The 24,113-nt window shown below is 41.5% G+C and overlaps 1 protein-coding gene across 5 annotated transcripts in view; it reads left to right on the plus strand.

Annotated features, from left to right (window-relative positions):
- Positions 1-24,113, plus strand: part of NUP93 (nucleoporin 93) — an 83,119-nt gene that overhangs the window by 39,378 nt on the left and 19,628 nt on the right. For all 5 annotated transcript variants that reach the window (XM_021535210.2, XM_021535212.2, XM_021535215.2 and 2 more), the window contains 7 exons: positions 8,503-8,565; positions 10,272-10,400; positions 16,830-16,904; positions 19,037-19,126; positions 20,472-20,611; positions 22,652-22,784; positions 23,752-23,909. In XM_021535210.2, the coding sequence (XP_021390885.1) occupies positions 8,503-8,565; positions 10,272-10,400; positions 16,830-16,904; positions 19,037-19,126; positions 20,472-20,611; positions 22,652-22,784; positions 23,752-23,909 (788 nt within the window). The remainder of the gene's footprint in view (positions 1-8,502; positions 8,566-10,271; positions 10,401-16,829; positions 16,905-19,036; positions 19,127-20,471; positions 20,612-22,651; positions 22,785-23,751; positions 23,910-24,113) is intronic.

Consider the following 24,113-nt stretch of genomic DNA (forward strand, 5'->3'; position numbering starts at 1 on the left):
ATTGTGGATCTCAAACCACTGGAATTATCTCATAATTTAATTTACTTAAATTCCAAAAAAGAGGCAAAGCCTTGAGTTTTGGTTGTGGATCTCTTGACCGTTTGTGATTTTTGTAGACTTGTATTTTTTATTCAGGATCATAATGTGAGGACTTGTACAGCTCAGGGGGGAGGCTGTAACCACTCACAGCACTGAGCAAAGTCTCATACTAAGGTCATCCCTCTGCATTCAAAAATGTCAAGAAAAATAGGTAGCCATATATTTGGAAACTTGATGAACAAGCTCAGGTTTCAGACCGTGTGGTCTGTTCGCTCTGTGCTGATGCTGGTGCCACAGGAGATGGGCTTCCCATGAGTCCTGCTGCTGTTCCTGCTGGCCTGATATGTGTGGAGAGATTCCCTCACTCAAGAAGTTGTAATTCCAAGTGAGGTAATGGTGTGTTTAATTGCCTTTGTGACATTTTGGTTTCTTTGTCTTGATTAAGACAAAGAGAAACACCATCTGAGGTGTTTCCAGATGTGATTTACCAGTATCAGCCAGCTGAGCAAGCTTCTTCTTGAGTAATGTCTCCTACTGCCACAGTTGGCTGGCAAGAGTCTGTCTACCTTCTTTCTAGTTTTCCATTTTTATATGTATTCAATTAATAAAACACAGAGATGTTTATATTCCTGATAAAAATATTCAGGAATGTAAAGATGGTAATGCCTTTCTAGTTCTGATTTTTGTTTTCATTGTTACTTTTCCTATTCTTTGCATGACCTCTCAGCAGGTTAGGGCTATTCTAGACTTTGTTTTGTTATTGCACAGATCTCCTTGGTGCTTTGTACCTTGACAGGACCTGGCATTGTCATTGAACTACTCCCAGTCGTATCACAGGGAGAAGGAAAAGGAGTATATGCCTGGGAAGAAAGACAGGATCACTAAAGAAAGTAGCACTGTTGTTTACAGTATTTTTGTGTCACATTAACAATTGCTGTCAAAAGTGATCTGTGCAGTGGAGGCTGGTGATTGTATGTGAAAGAGAACTTTATTCTAATCAACTTTGCTGCAAAATTTTGGATTAAGAAATGTATTGTCTTAGTCTTATGCCATTGAAGTCTTTGTGACTTTGAAAAAAACCTATAGCATTCCCATGCGCTGTGCAGCCCAACATGACATGGCAATGATTTTTAGAGTCTGAGAATGAGAAACTAACTTGTGTAATTGAAGTTCTGTTGGTTTCACTGTGATGGAGGGGAAAGACAGAACAAATAGCATGGATATTTACTAATATTTTAATAATTAGGTACGCTGTGTAAGCAGTATATAAATTATATATATTGTAATGGTGGATATTGTGGTGTTTTATAAAACTCACGTCCTACTTCAATCATTTTAATTGCAATTTGATTTGTTAAATCTTGGAAAACTCTCTGGCATATTTTTAAAAAATCTAAAATACACAGGAACACTGCAATGAGTTTTCATGTTATGTCAGGAGTTAAGCCATGTGTATGTACAGTTTTAAATTAAATACTGAAATCTCAGTGCATGAACTCACTGAGCATCCTGTGTTGAATTAGAAGAAACTAAAATTAAGCAGAGTCATGTTTCTTGCCAGCAGTGATGATCTCCATTTATACATGGAACAAGCAGTGCCACATAGCAGAGAGTTTGATTTCAGTGCTGCTGAGTGCTTGGCACAATATTCCTGCAGGAAATCTGAGCAGTGGTATTTTTCTAGACATTTCCACTATGATAAAGCTGTGCTCCCTGTATGTTTCGTGGTAAATTTTGCTTCTATTCACTGCAGATACCTGGACTCTCCTTTCTGGCCACATGATGCAGATGTGTTTTGGAGGACTGCGGTTGGGTGTGGGATGTGGTGGAGACACTTAGTGCTGGGAATGGTTTGATATTAACTGATATTATATTGATATAAGCCTTTCATGCTTAATGGATGGTGTCCTGGCTGAAGTAAGTGCTAGGAGGTGTTTGTATTTCTTCAAGCCTACATGTCTGAGGAACACATTTCCAGTCTTCACTTGCCAGATTCAAACAGGCCCAGCAAGAGTCAAAGAGCGTGCACCATCTGCCCCTACTTATGTTAGAGCTGATGCATGATTTTCCCAAGAAATGCTTCTTCCGGCAGTTTGAGTTTCTCCTGTCATGGCTAGAAGGAATAATGATATTTATCCAACACAGCAAAATCCAATATTCCTGGATACCGTCTTAAGATTTCTGTGAAAACTGCATGAATTTCACAGATCAAACAGTCTAAACCAGTAAAATAATACAGAAAAGAGTGCTAGATCTTTGCATTGCAGGCACTAACCTGCAGCAGGGAGCTCTTTGTAAATATTTGCTTAAAGATCACACGGATTAAAGACTGTGTTCGAACCTGGTCACTGCATCAACGTGTGCCAATGGCAAGGTAGGGGAGGCCTGTTCCTGCCCCAGGCTTGTCTCTGGGAAGGGGTGTTCTGTGCATCTTCCATGGTGCACCCAGCCCCAGGGAGAGCCTTGTGGGCAAGTGGAGGTGCCCCTCTTGTTCTGTGCTGTGCATGGGCTCCAGCCTGGCCTGCATCGACTTCTGCTGCTGCTGGGGTGAGGCCCAGGTTGCTGCTTCTCCATCATGAAAGGACGACAGTATTGCAGCTCTGCAAAATTTGATTTTGCTGAAGCAGGAAGCTACTTTAAAAATCCTGAAGTAATGTTTAAGATTGCTACTAGTCATGCAAGGAAGCAGTGATGAAGCCAGACTTTGTATATTTTAATGACTTACTGCCACTCAAATGCTATTGACTTCCAGGGTGGGGAAGATTTCTCCTAGCTTGACTTTCAAACCAGCTGAGCATGAGTATTGGCTACAAGTGTGTAGCACAGTCACAATGCACAGGGGGATGTGATTTGACCCATCTGAAGGCTGGTAGCAGAGCAGCAGATCTTCCCCAAGCCCAGTGTTTGGCTGTATTAGCACAATTTTGTGTTCTTGCTATTACTGTGTGCTTTTCTCTTTTCAGCTTCAACACGGCTGTTGCTTTGAAAGTCTCTGATGCAACAACTGACTTTTAGGTCTTACAAACTCTAAAGCCTTCTGGTTTTTCCTTGCTTCTTCTGTTCAGTCAACAGGGAATTAAAAATGTTGCAGAATTTCCCACTCCAAACATGATGGTAAGGAAGCTGAGAATTGTATGTTGTAGTTTGACAGCTGCAGCTGTCTTAGGCTAGTGAAATTTTGTATTGCTAAATCCTTAAATTGAACAACGTATAAAGCTCTGGGACTCATCATACTGTCCTTTCCAGTGGACCCTTTTGTCTGTGTACAATGATGCATTCCTTGCTTCTCATGCAGCTTTGAAGTGGTACTGACTGGTGAATCACCCTTCCCTGGGTTATCTTACTCTCTGCCCTCAGTCTGTTTTGGCCCCATAGCAGTTTTGCCATCTGAAGCTCTCCAAGGAGGAAGCCAATTTCACAAATGCTCTTGGCTTGTGCTTGGTAGCTGATCTTTGGGCGTCTGCCTTGCTGCTTTGAAGGGCACAGTATTGCACTGGCCAAAGTATGTAGTGAAGCTGCTTATCTGCATGGCTTTAGCCCAGAAACCCTGATGCTTTCTGAAAAACAAATCATGGGAGACCTATGGAAGCTTCCGTATTGTATTCCACATATTGTATGTGTGACAGGGTGGTGTCACACAGACAAAGGAAGAGTGAATAGACTGAAATACTGCCCATGCTACACTGGTGTGTCTCCATCCTTGGGAATACAATAGCTGGCCATGACTCTTCACCCTTTGGCCCATCTATTTAAAACCAGCCAACAAGCACTGATGCTTGTGTCAGCACAGGCAATAATTTAGATTTAAAAAGTGACAAGTAGTTTTGCTTCACGTTCTGTTTCCAGACAGAACATGACCAGGAGGGTTGTGCCAGGGTACACCATCTCAGGAGTGGGCTCAGATGTATCCATGTTTTCAATAGGACTGTATTTAGCAAATTGTTTTTCAGAATTGCTAGTAGAAATAATAAATTCAGGTGCTTCACCTGGAGTTGCCAGAGTGATTTTTGTTAACTGCCCCTGCTGGATTCACTGGATCTACTGGAAATCCGGCACTTGGAAATATTTTAATCTAAGAGCAATTGACTTGAAATGGTCCCAGATTGTTCATTTAATTTTCTTCTTTCTTTCTGTGCCAGTGAAAAAGTACCCTTTGCTGTCAACATCCAAAGCCTCAATATACTATTTGGCAACATTCGCCTTCTCTTGACAGCTTGAATACTAAGATCAAGTATTAAAAGTATGGCCTGGCTGATGAAAGTAATTAAGAGACTTCTCTCAGCCAGGAGAGTTTACTAACCCCATTTACTGCAGTAAATGGAAGAGACTTTCAGTCTCCTGTCAAAAAGAGACCATTGGTGTGTGCACGTGTGCCCTTTTATACTGATAATGAACTACTGGAACACGCTCTTGCTGGAATTGAGGCTGGATCGAGGCAGGTGCTGGTTGCTGTCAAACCAGCCTGTGTGAGTCAGTGGCTGAGCAAGCATGGGCTGCCAGGGGTCCTGTCCTGCCCTTCCACTGTGGGGTCACTTCTACAAACCATCATAGAGTGAAGCAGAGTGAGGCTGGATTTCAGCAAAAAGGGGAGACTGTGAGATCAGGCTGAAATTCAAGGTGTAGGAGATCCAAGAGGATCTGGAATGTGCTTAGAAAGATGCTGAGAGTCAGTAGACACGTAAGTGTAAACAGGACTAACCGAGAAGCAGGAGCCTGAAGGTGTGAGAGTGGGTGTGTTTCTATGCCTGTGTCCCTGTTTTGCAAACACCATCACATCGGATATTGTACAAATGGTGTGTGGGAAACATTCAGCAGTGAGTGGTGCAAAGAAGTGGTGATGGAGAAGAGTTATGCTGCTTCCCTTCTAAACTAGATGCAGGAAGGATGTGTGGGAGTCAGACAGTAAAAGAGAGGAAAATCAAAAGCTACTCACTAAAAGAGGGCAGAGTGATGTGGCATTAAGGTTCTGTGAGCTTTTTGCATAAACCTGCCTGAGGGAAGTAAGATTTTCATTTTCAAGCAAAATCCAGGCTACGCTGGGATCCCTGCACTGGCAGTTTGTGCATGGCGAGCTGCAAGGTGAGAGGTTTTCTTTCACCTCTGAGATTACAGCAATGCTAGTGTTGGCTGTTCCTATCTTTACCATCTGCCTCTGTGAAATAGCCTTTTGTCTCCTAACAATAATCTCTGTTCTCCTGTTTTTCTCTTTGGATGCTGAGTATGAAGCAATGTCTGGCTACTGTTGTACAATCAGCAGCATCTCCCCTGAGAGGGCAGCTCCGCTTTGTGGGTCGTGCACTCCCCATGCGTGCTGAACGCTGCACCTCTGTATCCTTGTTAGAGTCTGCCAGCGTTCGTGGCAAAGTCAAACCTTGCCTCTGGGATTGGGGAAAGCTTTTAGGGCACATGTAACTTGTGAGCACAACCAGTGCTGTTCACAGCCCAGCCTTCTTAAGAGATACGTGATCCCTTAAAGTGACCTGAGATTTCTGAGGACAAAAATTCTCTGATGTAAAGTGCATCTCTGCCATCTTTCTGCCTATGTTTGTTCCTGGACTGTGCTTTTTCATGCAGCAGAGGTGCATTTGTGTACATTTATATATATATCCGTGAAATCTGGTGATCAAAGTGTAGTGCACCACTAGGTGGCAATGCGATAAATCCAGGGAATCCGGCAGCAAGCCGGACGCACCTCGCTTTCTTAACGAAGTGAAATTCTGGCCACCAAAGCCGGGAGTGACACCCCCAGGAGCTCTTATGTGCCCTAAGTACAAGCAGCTCGCACCAGCAGTAACAGGAGTTCCAGCGTCAGTTACTGAAACTCCCTCTTCTGAGGTTTAACAATTAGCCTGTAATTAATTGAAGCAGAAAAGACATAGGGCGACCTTTTTAAAATTTATTTCTCCTTAGTGAGGCATTACAGATGTTATTTGGGATATGTGAGGATTTTATTTTGTTAAAGAAGTAGTTTTTGAGATTGAAAAAGACAATTATCCTCTAATTGGCATTCGGTGTAATATGATCCCTTAAACAGACCTAGTAGAACTCTCTGGGAGCTGGGTGGTTTCATTAAGATACTCAGCCTGGATTTACTGACATCAAGGGAAGTTCAAGCACATCTTAAATTACCCTGTTGATTACCATCATTGCTATGTACGTTTCTAGGCAGGTAGCTGCTAGTGCACACATCCCTGAAAGGAAAGAGGGGAAGACCAAGGGCAGGAAATGTAGGACTTGTATCTCTTGGGTTTTTTAGGAGTCCAGCGCTCAAAGAGCAATCAGAGAGTCAGGCATTCGGGACCTCTGCAAGTTCACACCATACGTCACATCCAGGTAACTGTAGGTCTGCATCTTCGAGACAATGGGCTGGTTTTGACTGTAAAATTAGCAGTGTTGTTAAAATACAGCTAACACACTGTTCTCTGCAGCATTTGATCTCTACCATCAAAACTGCTCTGTCTTTTCTGTTCACGTATTGGTGTGTGCTCTGAAGGTCTAGAACCATTGCTTGTTTTAATTCCAGATAATTTTTCTCCATTTTAGGTTGAAGGTGGGGGAAAAAAAAAGGAACCCAGAAAACTCGTTGCCCTCCCAAAGTCCTTCTACCCCTGCAGGCAGGGACAAGCCTAACAAGACACGTCTCCATCCTTCTCCTGCACAGAGCTGAGGCTGGGCCTTGGCCCAGTTAGGTGGCTGCGGCAACCCTTGTCTCAGTGACAGCTGCTGTAATAGCTGGTCCCCAGACGTGTGCAAGGATCTGGATTTAGCTTCCTTTTTTTCGGGTTGTAACTGTGATTTCTCTGTGGGCACTGTCTAAAAATAAAGCAGGACCTGTCGGCAGGTGAAATGAAGAATAGGCTGGGTAGCGGTGACCGCTCTCTTCCGTGTGTAGTTCAAGGGCTGTTTCTGGGGAGCTGCACCGCACGGCTCTTGGAGGATGGCAGCTTGTTCTCTGGTGTAAAGAAAGGGGTCACCTTCTTATTTCCAGCTGAAGGGGGTCACAGCCTGTCCCATGTACCTCAAATGCTTGTTCTACATATTTCAGAAGGAGAGGGTGCAATGCCCTTCATTTCACATGCTGGGCTGGGGAGCAGGAAGCAAGCAGCACACCTATGTAACAGTGTCCTGCTAGATTGCTTCAGGCTGGGGAGATTTCAATTGCTCCTCACCTCCCAGAGCTAAGTATCACTCTGTGATACTTGTGGTTGTATATATTACTGCTGCAGGGCAGTTTCTAAGACCTACCATAAATATATTTTTCCAAAAGCTTAAATCTCCGTGTGTCACCACAGGAATTCTTTGCAGGAAGATGGGGAGACTAAAAGGCACAAAATAGTCCTGATTCCTGACAAATTCAGTTGGACACTGCTGCAACTGTATTTTCTCTTTATAAAATCATAAGTATGGTCCACTGAGTTCCCTCTCTCTGGGTTTGTTGGCAGCTTTTGGTTTTAGAGCTGTGGGAGTGAGTGTACAGACTTTTAAGATATTAGCACTTAATGGTGTTGATAAGGTATAGCTGATTATTTCAGAGGGATACAAAAGCTTATTTTTGTTTTTTATGACCTGAATAATGATCAATTTGAAGTCTGGGCATACAAATCAGCTTGATTTATTTAATTGGTGATGTAACAATGAAAATTCAAAATAAAGATATGAATGTTAAAATGTGATAAACATACCCTGATTGTTGTCTCTGTGTGCTACTGCATTTTACCCCACAGCTACTTGTTTAAAGTTAAAACTTCATTTTATATTTCCTAGTATAGGTCATAAAAGTAACCTTTGGGATAAGGAGCTAACTGCTCATGTAAATCAGTTTGTTCACACATACCTGACCTCTTTGAGATTTTCTCATATACTGAGAACTAAAAATACAATTCTTAATTTTCTTCATTTTTACCCAGTCCAGCTGTATTCATGGAGAGAAATTGTGTGGTAAACTTTTTCTGTATGCTTTCTAACTGTTTAGTTATTTCCATCCTTCGTCAACTGACTATTTTTAAGGCTCTTTTTCACAGTTGTGTCAGATCTCCAAGAGCTTCACTTCTGTCTGAAGCTGCCAAGTCAAAGCCTGCTTTATTTTTTTTAGCATACTCAAGTCCAACAATCTTATCTTGGCTTATCTCTCCTACCAGCTTTCATCCTAGCTCCCTCAAATGGAGAGCAGGAGGAAGCAGATTCTGGGACACAGAGATAAAAGAGACTAGAAGCAGGACATTTCACCAGGATTTAATGCATATTAAAAGAGGGGATTAATGCATTTTCATTTTCACATTGCTCTGGATGGGCATCTTACTGTACCTTTGGTGAAGTAAAGTGACTTCTAAACTTCTTGGGACTGGACTTCAGGGAGAGTTCTGAGCACTTCTCAGAGCTGAAATAGCCGAGTACTACAGTAGGTGTGTGATGTTAGTGCAACCCTGATTTTTTTATCTGAAGCTCTGTTTTCCTTTTTTGCAGGGATTCCTGAAGAATGAAAAAGATAATGCATTGCTATCTGCCATTGAAGAGTCTAGGAGGAGGGTAAGTTGGAAGAAAGCACCATTGTTTTTGCCTAAAAACAAAAAACAGGAGAGGTTTGCAGACCCTTGAAAGGGATCAGTATTTAGTCTGTAAGAAAAAGACAGAGTTAGACTTCCCCTCTTCATCTCCTGTATCTTCACCTGTGAACAAATAGCTGTTTTGAAGATTATCTGAGCAGCAGCTTGTTTTCTGATGGGAAATTAATCTAATCCTGTTTCTGAATCTATTTGTGCTTTTTGTATCTGCCATGTTCTGGGACAGTGATTTTTCGCAATTGAATCATGAAGCATGGAAAAATTCTTCCTGTTTGTCTTGAAACTCCTTCTTGGAAATGTCAAAATGTCATTCTGTACTTCCTAGTGCTCATGTTATGATTGTTTCCCTCCATGTGTACTGGGGGCATCAGGTTTAGAACTGAGTCTGTGTTTCTTTCAAATGATAAGAAATGCTACCTAAGCATTATCAAAATATTTAAATTATATAAAATTATCTGTAAGTATTGAAGCATATTTAAAACCCTGTGATTATAGAGAAGGTATGGGTAAAACCTATATCCTGCCATGAAAGTATAAAGTGAATTTTATAACACAACAAAGAAACACAAATCTTAAGCTCTAGTTGCATGCTTGCACTGTAATTGTTTGCCAAATGTCACTGTCTCTTATCAAGTCTTTCTTCTGAGGAATGTTTTGCTCATTAATTGACAATATCCTAGCAGTGAACTGCAATTAAATGAAAAACTTAGCCAACCAAGACATTTAGTTAAGTATGTTGCAGCACAGGGCTGTGTGAAAAGGAGAGAAGCACAAGACACAATATAGCTTATTCTCTCTTTAGAATTAATGGAGAGTCTCTTATTTCCTGTGGTGGTATACCTGAAGCTGTTAGTCTCACCCCAATAATAGAAAAGGTAGTGAAGCATCTTCTCTATCCTAATGCTATTACCAAAATAAGGGAGTATTTCCCTTACTGAGGGAAAAGCTTTTCCCTCCCATGTGTTCCTCAATTGGATCTGAAACAATGTAGTACATCAGCCATTTTAAAGGTAAAGGTTTTTTTTTCTTGGGATTTGATTTTCCTGTGTGCTTTCCCAAGTTATGTTCCTGATAAAGAGACTTCCTGATTCTTTGACACTGGTGTATTTTCCCTTAGTATTTTGATATTTTATTTTATCCTATTTCCCTTTTAAAAGAAAAATACACTGGTAAAGACCTGAAAATGATTATGTGCCATAAACACACATCTTTGTTAAGAATGTAGTGAGTCAGACCTTTGTAGCCTCCAGGGAGGTGAAAAGCAAGTGGCCATTAGAGAAGTTAAGTCTCAACAAACCACACAGATCAGTGATGAACCTGGATATTGTGTGTGTGCTGCTAAGTTAAAGAAGGAAGCATTCTGATTTTTGGCCTGCTCAGATTCCTGTGTTGCTGTGCCATGGAAAAGACAGTTTCCCTCTTTTACCAGCTGGGGGTATGTGAGAGTTGTCTTAATTCCATGTACACCTACTTTCTGAATCCCATTGTACCTGAACAGGAAGGAAGCCTGTTAAAATAATATGCAGCACACCATCAGCTCTTGAGGGTTGACCTGGTTGATATATGTAGTTGCTATTTTCTGTTTCATTTTTGGGCTTGTCTATTAATAGCAGAGTTAGGCTGGTGGGTGTTTCTATATGTTCCTTAGCTCTTGTTCTTCTTCACTAACAGACTTTTGCCATGGCTGAGGAGTATCACCGAGAATCAATGCTGGTTGAATGGGAGCAGGTGAAACAAAGAATTCTTCATTCTCTGCTTGCGTCAGGAGAAGATGCTCTTGATTTCACCCAGGAAAATGAGGTAATTGTCTTTCTAAATGCTGTACACAGTCACACACAGCACTGTACACAGCTGGCATTCCAGCACTCCTGAAACCACCTCTGAAACCACTACAACTGTGTGAAAATGAGAAATATAAAATCCCTATTTAATTCTAGAATGGCTCTGACTAGCAGAATGCGTTGTCTAGCAGAATATCAAACCTTTGTGATTGTTTCTGTTTATTGGCTGATGGGTACAGGCAATGGAGCTGCTGTTGCTAAAGCTGTGTTTTGAGCAACATATGTGCTGGCTGGAACTTAGTCACAAACACATTTTAGGTCAATATACCCAGGGGACAGAAAACACACTGGGGGCTACAGGAAACCCTTGTGATGTGACACCAGGGAGTTTCTCAGGTGCAATTGTGCTTGCACATAGGTCTTAGAGTGTCTCTTCCCCTTACTGTGTGCTGGCCTGGATTTATGGCTTTTCTTAGGAGACTGATGAAGTCTCTCAGGTTTCTTGGCAAAACCAAATGAATAAACAAAAAAAAAAGCTTTCCTTTTTATCTTGCTGTCTCATGCAGAGCAGATTAGAATTCTGTGCTTTTCAGACCTCTAGTGTTCAGGTTAATCCAGCAGTGACCAAATCCTTTGGGCAAGACCATCATCCTAAAACATTCTTTATCTTCTGTTACAATTTAAACCTTTTCCAGTTTATTCTCTTAAAGAAAATGTTTCAATTAAATGAGTAGAGCAAAGCAGAGTTATGTGCAGGTTGTTGGAAGCCCAGCTCCTCTGAGCTGAAAGCATCAGACAGCAGCTGTGATCCCTGGAGCACAGTTACATCACTGCTGCTGCACTGTGCTCCATGAAAATGCTTGCTTTGAGAAGAGAGGGGATAGGGAGTGGGGGGATGCAAGTTGCTGTGCTTTCAGGCTGAAAAAGAGACACATTTTTTATAGCCACATTCTCTACCCATGCAAATGAATTCCTGTTCATTGGGATGACCTGCAAGTATACTGAAATTAAAAAAGCCCTTGGTGCTAATGTGGTATGACCTGTATAGGGATTTGGAAATAATTAAAATTGTTAATGAAATGTTCCTTTCTGATTACTCTTCTTTTAAATATAGGTTAATCCCAGTTAGCATACCTCTTTTTATAGGGACTGTCTTCCGAGAAAGTATTTTTCTGATGCTTTACTGGGACTTCTCAAAGGTTGTCCAGCTTTCCAATATTAGAAATGCTAAATAATGCAGACTGACTTAATTTTAAACCAGGAACAGCTATCCCATTATTTTAGGATGTGAATCTGAAGGCTTGGTTAATACACTGATACCCTCTAACGTCTTTGATTTGTGTGCTAGTTACTGGTGTGGGGTTTTCCTTTTGGAGTGTGGATGTTAGCTGCTAGCAGAAGTAATTTAATAATGCACTCTGAACAGGTAAAAACCCTATTCTGGTGTTTCATTGTCAAATGGACACTACCCCCAGTCCATGGCACTTGAGATGCCAAGCATCAAATTGGTGTGAGGGAGGAGGGGAGAAAACTCAGCTCCTAATGTTTCTGGTGAATGTGTTTAAAGACTCAGTGTACACTGTCACTCAGTAATACTCCTCTCTCTGTTTCAAAGCTTTCATAGTAGCAGTATGTCATTTCAAGAGCATTTAAAATCCTTGATATATTCTAGTGTTAGCCTCAAGAAGTCAAAGGTCTGAGAGGTTTGAAGTGCATCTACTGTGTTAAAAGCCTGTTATCTAACCTCCCCACAGCAGGTCGTTCTTCTAAAGCCTTGTTCCAGTCAAATAAGTTTTTTGTGTGTATGTGACACAAACAGACACAGCCTGTAGAATATAGTAGAGGTTTAATTGATATCCTCTGGAGATGGAGAATCAGCTGAAAAGGCACAGATCCAAACGCAGCAGGGGGCCGGGTCTGCCTGCAAGCCAATTCTCAAGCTTTGGGCAAGCTAATTTGGGCAGAGTGAAATACCAACACATTATTCATTGAAATAAGACCAATTAACAAGCAAAGCTCACGATTCAAAGAACCTAGTGCAGGACTTGCCATTGAGGTTTTCTGTTCTCCCTTGTCCTCCAGCCTGGCCACCTTCTTGTTCAGGGAAAAGCAGAGCTGATATAAAGGTGCTTCTTGTGGGGCTGGAAAGGGATAAAAGCCTGAGATTTGTCTTCAAGCTATCAAACACCTCTGGTCTGAAGGTGTTTGTTATGACTGTTGTGCCATGAGGTGCCAAGGCATTTCCTTTGTCCTTTTCCAAGTTTTTCCTTATTCCAGGTTTTTGTTTCTTCCACCCTTGCCATAAGCTCTTCCCTCCCACTGTCAAGCAGGATGCCCCTGCAGTGATAGGGACACACTGGCACCTCTTGGTTTCTGTTCTGCTCCTCTGTATCATGTCTTCATACCCCTTAAATCCCAAGCACTGCAAGATGCTTCCACTCCACCACAGTGTATTTTGATGGGGTTTCTCCAGCTTGGTCTCCTGCCTAGATATTCACTGTGTCTACTGGCCAAGCCATTTGGAGTGCTGACAAAATGTCTGCCCAGACTTCTGCTGAGGAATGTGCATATGCATATGAGGGTGATGAATAATGCATCTTTGCATGCACTGGGTTTGGTGTGCAAGTGAGGCTGAATGCTTGGCTGAGTGCAAATGAAGGAGGGCTCCTTTGAAAAGCAGCATCGTTTGGCTAAGTGAATTTAAAAGTTAAAAATGTGATGGAAGTGCAGCTAAGCTGCAGCTTGGAGAAATGCATAATATTCAGAATAAATATTACAGTTCAGAATAATGTTTTGGAAAGATCAAAATTCAGGGCAGGGAAAAGCAAAGGTGTTTGAGAAAAACAGCACAAGCCATTTAAGCAATATCAGACTAGAGATACAGCAAGATTTGTGTGTGTGCACTTACACTTCTGCAGTCCTTTGTGCATCCCCCACTTTTCTGCTTTTCCTTTTGCTGCTCCAGTTAAACTTCAAAACCTGACCTGAAACATGCTGCTTCTCATATGCTCCTAGCTGCTGTTTTGAGCACATCTCTTATTATCTTTTTCTTGCTTGAAACTTGGTAAGTTCTGACTTGCCAGCAAAGAATATCCTCCCCCCTCCACTTTCCCCCATTAGTTTGTAGGGGGGAAAATCCTTCCCTTCTTGGGAAGGATTGCCTGCACAATCCATTTCTGCCATTTGTTCAGGGGGAGCCGTGGAAGTGGCCTTCCCCATGCTGACTCACTGCTTTAGTTTTCCTTTTGAACTTTCCCTTTAGTACAGCCATGTGATGGTTCAGTGAGCTAGTGCTTTCTTGTAGTTTAATAATTCAAAGGTGAAGCCAGAATGCATGCATGAGGTGGGAAAAAAATAGGAAATAAGCTTACTTCCATGGCTCTTTTTCCATAGGAAAGAAAAGTATAAGAAAGTTAGGACAAATTCTAGATTTCTTGATTTTTGATTTCCTGAAGTGCCAAGTCATTAGAATTGGAAGAATTTAATTTCAGTGTGACAGTTCTCAGCTGCAGCAGCTAGTTAAGAAGTGTTTGCTAAAGCATAATGGTTAAACTAAAATTGGTGAAAGGAAAGGAAAACCCAACCCCAGAGCAGTTATTTCTTAGTTTCAGGCGTGCACTTTTGAATTCAGCTTGTTACCTGAATTGGTTTGAGCCTGGCAGTCACACACCAGTCTCTGGAGTGGCAGCCTCGTGGGTGCTCTTTGGTGCCGCAAAGCAGAAAAAAGAACAGACTCACAAAACAGAGCCCCAGTCCCTGTGTGTCTGCTGCTTGGGCAGTGGCTGAAAGTGACACTAAGTCACTATGTACAGTCTTCACTTGCTTTAGGAGGTGAAACCTCATCAGTAATTAATGACAGTGTCCATAATTTAGCATTACTTTAAATAACTCTGCATTTTATCTGGCTCGGCACAGGGAAAGACTGCAAAGCGCTATTTCTGCCATCGTGTCTGTTTCCCAGGAAACCTGCTTTAACAGTTTCTTTGTTCTTTAGAACAAAGAATTTGTCGGGTTTTAGGTGGGTTTAAAGGAATTTGTGTCAGATGATTTGGCAATAAAAGAAAAATGCAGATGCTTCTGCATATCAGTACCCACTAAGAGGGACTGGGAAGAATATTTTTAGTGTAAGTTCAGTTGCAGAAAGAAAAGTGAAATTGCTTTTGGGTTTTTTGTAAGGCCTTTTTTTGGAGCCTGAGGTCTAAATGCACCTGCCTGATTTTGCAATCAAGTTAAACATTATTTAAATAGCATTAGTGAGAAATTAATGCAGTAATAAACTAATTTCAGCCATTTTAAAGGATTGTCCAGGTTTATCCTTGGTACCTCCATTCATTTATATTTCATTATGTTAGGGACGAACATTGCTGAGTATTTTTCATTCTTTAATCAACTGCTGTATGCTGCACAGAAACCTGTAACTACAGATATCACAAAGCTCTTATCATTTCATGATAGAGGTTTGTGCCTTTATCTTCATGTATAAATTTTTAGCCAGCGTAGAACAGTTTCTTGGCCATTCCAATTGTGTAACTTTTTTTTCTTTTTAAATTTTAACTTGTGAACACTTTACTGATCAAAACTCCTGGACTGGGACAATGAGTAGTAATTGTCTTTGTAAGGACACATGGTCATGAGTGTAAGAGAGGTCTTACATGGTAGAAGATATTCCAGGTTGAACTAATACCAAAATAAAATTAATTTGGGGAAGACTGAGAGAATGATCAGTTTTACAATGAACAATAACATGTCTGGAATTTGTTTGTGTTATTTCATTTTGAAGTTGAGATACAGTTCCCAAAAAAAAAATATTTTGAAGACTCTGCCAGTATTTCATCCACATTTGAAACAAGAAATTGAATGATGGCACCATCTGGAGAAAAGCTGTCCCTTTCTGGATCACTTCCTGAAATCCACACAAGCCAGGTCATGGCAGGAACATTGCTGCAGTCTGACAGGTGTCAGCGAGGCTGAACTCTAAAGCTGATTGAACTGGAAGCGAAAACAATGATTTTCCTATTGCATTTGGACATTGTTTGTGCAGGCAGCAAGTTGGTCACATTTAAGTGAACTCTTCCAGGCAAGGCTAGAGCACATAATGAGGCAATCCGTGGAGGTGATCCTGTCTGCACTGTAAAGTACTGACATTCTGGGTAACAAGTGTAAGAAGCAGTAAAGCTGTTTGACCGTATTGCTTAGGTGCACTGGAACAACTAATGAGGATGTGCAGCCAGTTGTAACTGACTTTGATGGTAAAAAGCTTAATTTTTAAACTCTGCAGATGTACCTGCCCTTTCTCGGAAAAAATTACTGATTCCAGTTTAGATGAATATCCACAGCCTTGAGTTATATGGTAACAAGCTTGGAAACCTTGCTTTGCTGAAAGCTTCTCTGTTCCTTTTTGCTTGCCCCAACTCTGTCAGTTGGCTTCATAATAAATATTTTGCTTCTGAACTGAGCTTGTCTTGCTTTGATCTTCAGACCAGCATGGCTTCTGAAGCAGCTGATATTAAAAGACTGTTACCTCAAAGGGATCTGTCTTTAAAATGATTGTACTTTATTTTTCAAACTCAAGACTTGCAATGCTGATGCTGGAATGAAGAATTACATTCTTTTAGAAAACAGGAAATAGCAGAGCATTGCTCAGAGTATTCTTTCTTCCAGAGTACTGAACATCTATGTTTAGTGGTGGCTGTACTGAGAACATACCTGTGCCTTGGAGTGAATAATTAAAATCACTTTATGCAACATTATACTATTGTGGCATGTTGTATTATGAGTTTTATAAGAGTATGAATTTTGGATGCCATGATTTCATTGGCTGTCTGTCCCTGCTCTATGCTCAAAATATCTCAATCTTGGCATAGTCTCTGTGGGTAAAAAGACTCCTTTTTTCAGGTCAGGATACTGCCAGCATACTTCCTCTTGCAGCAGACCAGCAGTGGGGCACTTCCCAGCACACAACTGAATTCTGCAGTCCTGTTTTATGTCTATATCATGGTACTGGGACAAAACTGGAGTATCAGATCTGACAGATTGGATCTATTTGATCTCGTCTGTTGAATTCTATGTCCTTGCTGTGATGGAGGTTCAGAGTAGATGCCTCACAGCAAGACATTGACAAGAAGCAACCTTTTAAGAAACAAAAGCAAAGAATTAAAATTATATGGTGCTACCAAGAGACACTGATGTCCTAATTCTAGAGAGCTAATGGTTGGTTTGTGCACTGAATAAGGAGGATTTCTGTCACTCTAGAAAGTTTAAGCTATTTTGGGAAGATAATGGGGTATTGCAGTGAGACTGCATTTTTCTCTGTAGATGGTTCAAAACCCCGTTCTTAGTTCTGTCAGGAACATGGTTTTGCTGTTGCTCTTTAGGAGCAGATGTATTGGTAAAATGCATTGTGGTAATTCTGTACTTCATATCTTCCTTTACACTTCTCATTCAACAGCCCAGCTATGTTGGTGAGGTGGGTCCTCCAGGTCGCAGCTCCATGGACAGTGTGGAGATGGCATATGCTCGTCAGGTGAGTGGGAGTGAGAAAACTTCATTAAACACAGTGTTCTACATGGAGAGAGACAGGGAAAATAAAGATTGGAGCTTAGTGTAAAAGAAAACGTGGTAGGTAAAACCTGAAAGTACCTGCCTAGAGATAAAATGCTATTGACAAACACATAAATCTTGATGTTTTTAGAAGCATACTCACCTGTTTGCAACAGGATATTTTTTCAAATAGAGATCCTGAGCACCATATATGACTGTAGAAAGCATTTAAGCTTGTAAAATAAACTCAAATTAGTTTAAATTTTTGAAAGCAGTTTTTTTTTTAGGATTTGTGTCAATGCATAATTGTTTACAAATGAAGGCTTTATATTCCCTTTATTTTCATACGTAGAAGATCATTTTTACCATGTATGTATGTAGGAAAAAATATACTGAAGTGTTAATCCTGATGTTTGTTGAATTATATCTTATTTTAATGACATTGCTTATGAGAGGCTTAGTGCATCAGCTATGAATTAATGTGCCTGGTAGCATTAGACGCCCTCGGAAAATTTTCAGGGAAAACTGATAAACCTTTATATAACCAATTTGTTACTGTTGTTATTTGAGATTATCTATTTACCAGCACTGTTGAGAACAAAATGAAAGAAAAGAACTTGATTTTTGAAAATGGAATATGTGAAATGGTGTTGCTTAATTTGCACAGAATTACTGTTATTGTGTGCTTCGGCTCAGTCTGCACTGAGGCAGAGAGCAGCTCGTGCATCTGTTTTCCTACATCTGCATTCAGTTATGGTAACTGGGAAGAAACTGATAGCAAAAGGTTCATGGTTGTGCTGATAAACTGTACATTTGATTTAGTGGCTTTAATAGTTTGTTAATTTAGTTCATATATACTGTAATATATCCACAGTAAAGGTCTTCTTTAAAACATAACTGTCTGTGCTTTGAAGCCATCAGTGTTACTCCGTGCTGCTTTTTGGGTATGGGAAGCCTAGTCTCTAGCAGTCCTGGCTCTGGGCTAGCTGTGGAGTCAGTGTGGCCAGTGGGCCTTTGTCAGGGTCACGGGCTGTGCACAGGCTGCTGCAGTGTGCCCTGGAAATGTGGTGTTTGTGGCCAGGCTCCTGCTGCCACAACACTTGGTGCATTCACTGTGTGCTCCCAACAGGGGCTCCAGAAAAGCTGGCCTGGCTGAGCTGTCCTTCTGTCAGCCTGCTGTTCAAGAATAACCCAGTGTCAGCAGTCTGTGTGGGGCTCCTGTGGCTTCAGTGGGGAGTTGGGAGACCTGGAGGTCAGGCAGGAGAGCTGGAGATCCATGCTGCTTCTATTTATCAGCAGCCGTGAAATGTGTTTTAATTACAGTGAACTGATTAATTGTTCTTTGTGGATAATTCAAGCTGTCCCACAGGAGCACGGTGACATCCACAGACACGATTTCACTGATGCTGCACTCTGTTTGCAGTCCTGAGCTCTACATCTTGTCTGCACCTTGGACATGTTGCAGTAGTGCTGCATGCCAAATGGAGTTAAAGTACAATGGCATGACCTTTCTAGTATTGAGAATTGTAAGTTTTGGACACAGTGAAATGTTTTTGGACTGAGAGTAGAATAAACAATAGTAGACGAAGCTCAGTAAAAATCAAGAGTTAAAACAGGGAGGTGTGTGTATATGTTTAAGGGCAGGCTCTGAAGGGTCAGGTTCCTGTTCATTTCCCTGTCTCAGATTTCCCTGAATACTGCCACAAACCAGCAAAATCCTGTTTCTTTCACATCAGCAGGTAGGAGGCTGCCATGCAGGGGAATATCACAGCCATCCACTTGTCAGGTCACTTCTGAATCTTTGTCCTTCAACAATTAGCTGCAGTTAGTCTAACAGGGCATTCAGTGCAGTGCTCTGCCATGCAAAACCACTGAACAGCTGGGCTGCTGCTGGCCTTGGGGCAGGCCTGGGACTTTGAGGTGTTGTGCAAGCTTGGGTGATGCTGATGCCCATTCCTCTACCTTTGGGTTGGAAGTGGCTGATGTGGGAGAGAATCAGAGGGACTTGCTGGGAACACTGGTTTTGAAGCCTGATTTAGATTTTGCTACTGTGGCTGGGGATGGAATGGAGCATAATATGTATTGTTAAACATGCTTTCTTTAATTATGTTTTAGATTTATATTTATAATGAGAAGATAGTGAATGGACATCTGCAGCCTAACCTGGTGGACCTCTGTGCTGCTACTGCAGGCCTGGATGATAAGGTACTGCCAATAAGTTAACATAAGGAAATGTATTTAAGCTGTTTTCAGGCTGTGATTAACAGCCTGCTGACATCAGGGGGAAAATACTGATACTGCAAAAAAAAAATTGCATGGCTCCACAGAAAACACAGAGGCAATACTGGAATTCTCTCCAGTGCAGCAGGGCCCACCTGCCATGAAGTTGGTCATGGTGAAAATTTCTTAACACAGTGAGGAAGAAATGAACCTGGTGTCCCATCATAAGTGATAAGCTGTTGAGGGGAAAATTGCTTTTAATTTAAAATACATTCTGTTGTGTTAATTTACAAAGTGTGGTCTCTTAATGTCCTTTGACGCTATGTACTTGGGGGTAAAAGGGTCTTCACTCAGACTGTGCTGGAGCTTAAATAGGCTCTCATAGTAAAGCATAAAACACCTAGGATTGACTTAAAATCAATGATCTGCGTACTTTCCTTTTTTTCTATTCCTTTAATTGTGTTGCCTTGATTCACCCTAAAAAAAGAAAACAAATGCACAAACCTTGGAGAAATGCCTGGAGGAGAATACTGCAGCAGGGTCAAGCTATGAAAAAACTGCAAATGGGAAGAGCAAAAAGCTGCTCAGAAGCTGAGGGGCAAACCCTTCAATTGGGTCTGAATTACAGATGTGCATCTTCACTCTGAGCAGCTCTGTTTGTTTTGCAAGGGGCAGCACGGGGAGTTTCAGTGTTCTTGCTGCTTTGAAGCACTGAGATCAAAGAGCTGTCCTTGCCCAAGTGAACAGTGCTGTTAGTTCTCAGTATTTTGCCATTTCAGCAGGGATGCCCTAGTCCTGTAAACACTGATACGATCTTGTCCTTGTGAATGAACAGATCTGGATGGTTTTCAACATTTATTTATAACTGAGCCTTTGTCCAAATGATCAGTGTCCTTTTAATGCTTCTTATCACAGCTGATCACACAGCTTTCCAGCAGCAGCCAGAGCCATTGCTTACATGGAAAGCTGATGATGCAGTGGTATATATGGAGTGGGAAGTGTGAACTAGAAATGAGCAAAAGACTGAGGACCAAGCACCCAGCCTAGTTTTAATAGTTGTCAATTTTTGAGAACAACTGCAGGTACAACATTTATAGCCATCTTCTTGCACAAAAATTATGCAAAAAAAGCCTGTGAAACTTGAATTCTGTGGGACAGAAGCAGCTTACCTTCATGACTGTGTCCAGTATCTGCATTACAAATCTAAACTGACATGAATTACTCTTGTGTTCTTAGGCTTTTCTTAAGCATCAAAACACGATGTAACTCAAAACAGTGTTGCTTGTTCATCTTTGTACTAACTGCTGAGGCATGGGATGACTTTTTGCAGAACATCTCTGAGATGTGGGCCATGGTGAAACAAATGACCGATGTCACCCTGGTTCCTGCCAGCGATGCCCTGAAAGTCCGGACCAACATGGAGGTGCGCATGGAGTTCGTGAGGCACGCTCTGCACTACCTGGAGGAGAGGTGAGATTGGGTGCTCCGAGTACACATTGACAGAGCTCCCTAATAAGAAACCAGAATAAATGACTTCGTGATGCACTTAGAGACGTCTCTTGCCTGCCTTTTTTATTGTGCAGGGCTTAGAGCAGCCACTTAAATAAAAAATTGTTCTAGTTTAACAGTGTTCTAGTTTAAAAGGCCTTGAATCTGTGGGGAGGTTGTTTAGAAGATGCAAAGACTTCTTTCTTCTGTGTCGCTTATAAATATTCCATATATGTACAGTGATATGTGAAGGTTTTTCACTTGAGGAGAGTGATCTGTTTCTCTTCTGCAAAAGAACATCCTCTTTTCTATATGCCCCCTTTCTGATTGCTGGTTGCTGTCAGCAGCCCATGAGGGCAGCATGGGAACAAACCTGGTGCAATGAGTCAAGTTCTGATAATGCCATTTCTACACTGAGAAGTTTTTGGAAAATGTGAAGAAGCTGAAATTGAGACATGTAGCAGTGATTTTCAGACTGTAGAAAGTGGTTTGCTGTGTTTATTAGCAAGTACCATGGGGGCCTAAGCTCCTTGACCGATGGAGTTCTTGGAGAACTGCAGGTTGTGAAGCTGCCCAAAGCCAAATGCCCATCCACTGCACATGTGGATGGATATTGCAGTCTCTCTTTTCTGGTAGCTGCAATGTGATGCCAGCAGCCTCTTCCAGCCTATGCAAGCAGTAACTGCAGAGTAGTATGTGGGCATTTGTTAGGGACACACATTGCATCAGAGCATGGAAAGCACTGCACTCTGACACAGCACTGTGGGAAGAGGTGCTTTCACCTCCTGGTACAGCCTCTTCTTGGCCCTGGCAGTTGGTTGTCACACCCCATCAGCTCTCAGTGTCACCCAAGAGTGGTGGCAGCTGCCGCCTGTGCACAGAGGAGCTGACGCATCAAAAGGATCTTCTGTTCCCAGTTCCTCAGTCTCAGCAGAGTGCAATGAGCCAGTGACTCTTAACCTGATTTGCCACATGTCCAACTTGCTAAATGTTCACAGTGCCATTAACTGCTATCTGAAGTTAGGAGTTAGTTATATGTATTACTTTCCCAATGCTCCCAGTTGTGGAGATTAGGCCTCTCAGGCTTGGTTTTTGTTGGGTTTTTTGGTAATTAAAACCTTGCCCAAACTCTTTGCCTTGCTTCATAGCTTTTCTTCACTGGTGGGAATTGGCTAATACTAGAGTGTTTCCATGCCTCACCAGCCCCTCACTCATATATGGAAGAGATGTAATGCCACTCACAGCTGTTTACACATTGTTCCTTTGGAACAACTGTGATCTTAAGCCCTGAGGAACATGCACTTGCCTCAGCCATAATTCTCATTATCAAGATACTCTGATACCTGCTTATGTAGTCTTTCAGATTTCTGATGGCACACAAGTCTAATGTGCTGCAGAGAAAGGAAACGAACTTATTGTCATTTATTGACGCTGCTTACCTAGGTCTTCAGTGTACAAATTTTTGAGACTCCTGCTTCTAAGTATGCGTATTTGTTAAATTGATCTGCCTTGATTAAATTCTTTGATGGGTTATTTTAAAACATTTTCTTAAAGCTGCCTTTACCACTTATATTTCTCTAAATTCCCTTTTTCTCTGGGATTTTCTTCTGGTAAGTCCGTAGCCCTAAGGTTGATATTTTTCTATAGAGCAGGGAGGAGAGACAAACACATCTGTGGTATTTAACTATTCTTTCATGATTGAGAGTTAAAGTATTAGGGTGAAAGGCTTTTTGCCAGTTAATATATTTGAGCTTAACTTTGTTCTACTAAGTACTAATTGAGATTTGGACCTGGAGCAGTCCACCACAGACTCCAAACCTGGTGTCTTCTGAGACTGCTAAATACAAAGATCTTCCTAAACTGACCAAAATTTGTGCCTCTTTTTGTTGTAATGATAATGTCTGAACATCGAGTTAATTTGCTTTAAATTGTTAGTTCTGTCAGGTCAGAAAGGCAGTGGATGTTTTTGTGGCAGGTGTGTCTCAGTCTGTTCATGTTTGTTTCACTTGTGTTATGTTTCAGTTACAAAAATTACACTTTTGTGACAGTCTTTGGAAACTTGCACCAGGCTCAGCTGGGTGGAGTCCCAGGCACCTACCAGCTGGTCCGAAGCTTCCTGAACATCAAACTCCCGGCGTCTGTCCCTGGTCTGCAGGTATGGGCAGCACTGTCAGCCACTGGGCTAAAATAGCACAAACCTGTTCACCCATGGCAGAGGGGAAACCAGGGCAGCCTCAGGTGGCTTTTCTATTGTTTAAGCTGCTTTTAGGGCATCAGGCTCTTACTCCTTCTCTAGAATTTTTGACTGGGAAAATGGGAGATGGCAGGCAAAATCACTCTTGAGTTCAGACCTAGTCCCAAAGCATGGTGGGTGCTCAGAAGCTTGAGTTCTAATTCTAGAAATTATGTGGTCTTCTGGTTGTCATCTTAAATCAACAAGCAAGAATTAAAATGCATTATGATGGTTCAAAAAAAGCAGTAACTTAATCTCCCTGTTTTGCTTTTTCTCTTTTTTTACTTTTATTGTAAGATGGTGAAACCATCACCAAATGTGTAATGATTTCATCTGAATTGCAGCCTGGGCTTTTTATTTAGGCATCTGAATAAAACCCCTTACCTGCATGTAGTAAAAAGTGCATAGCTGTGCATGTACAAAATAATCAGATAGGCAGTCCGGGTTGAAAAATCAGATATAAAAGTTAAATGAAGAAATAATTATAACATTGGGGTGCACACAGCTAAGTCTGGCTGTCTCTTCTTACCTGCTGAGATCAGTGATTAGTTGGATGTCTTTCTGTTTCAGTGAAAATGTTTTTAATACCTCCGTGGCCTAATCCAGATCAATCTCCTTTGTGGAGAGGATATCATATGCTAAATATTGGGATTCTCAGAACTGAAATCTGTGCAAGCAGAAGAGAATCACACCTTTCACTGCTGAGATGTGCAGAGCTTTGCCACATTTTAACCCTCATGACCTCTGGCTTCAGTAACAAACAGAATTTTTCACCAATATGAGTGTGGGTATAAGGGCAGAAATAATGGATGAGGCCGAGGATAAAGAAAAATCATTCACATATATTGCTTTTGAGAAAAAAATTAAGTATGTCCTACTTTCTTTTCAGGATGGTGAGGTGGAGGGCCATCCTGTGTGGGCACTGATTTACTACTGCATGCGCTGTGGAGATCTGACTGCAGCCATGCACGTGGTGAAACGGGCACAGCACCAGCTGGGAGAGTTCAAAACCTGGTTCCAGGAGTACATGCACAGTAAAGACAGAAGGTAATTGGGAGCTAAGAAGGATCTTTGTGAGGGGTGGGAATTGCTGTGGAGTAGTGAAATTATCAGTGGTTTGGTAGAAATACAAAAAGCTCAAGTCTCTTCTGGTGGTGATGGTTGCCTGAGGTTTATATTACCTACCTAAATTACATGTAGAAGTTTGCATATTCTAATTCGTGGCTTTGAAGTTGAGAAATCTCAACAGAG

This window comes from Lonchura striata, chromosome 13 (assembly GCF_046129695.1).
Source record: "Lonchura striata isolate bLonStr1 chromosome 13, bLonStr1.mat, whole genome shotgun sequence".
In the NCBI taxonomy this organism is placed as follows: domain Eukaryota; kingdom Metazoa; phylum Chordata; class Aves; order Passeriformes; family Estrildidae; genus Lonchura; species Lonchura striata.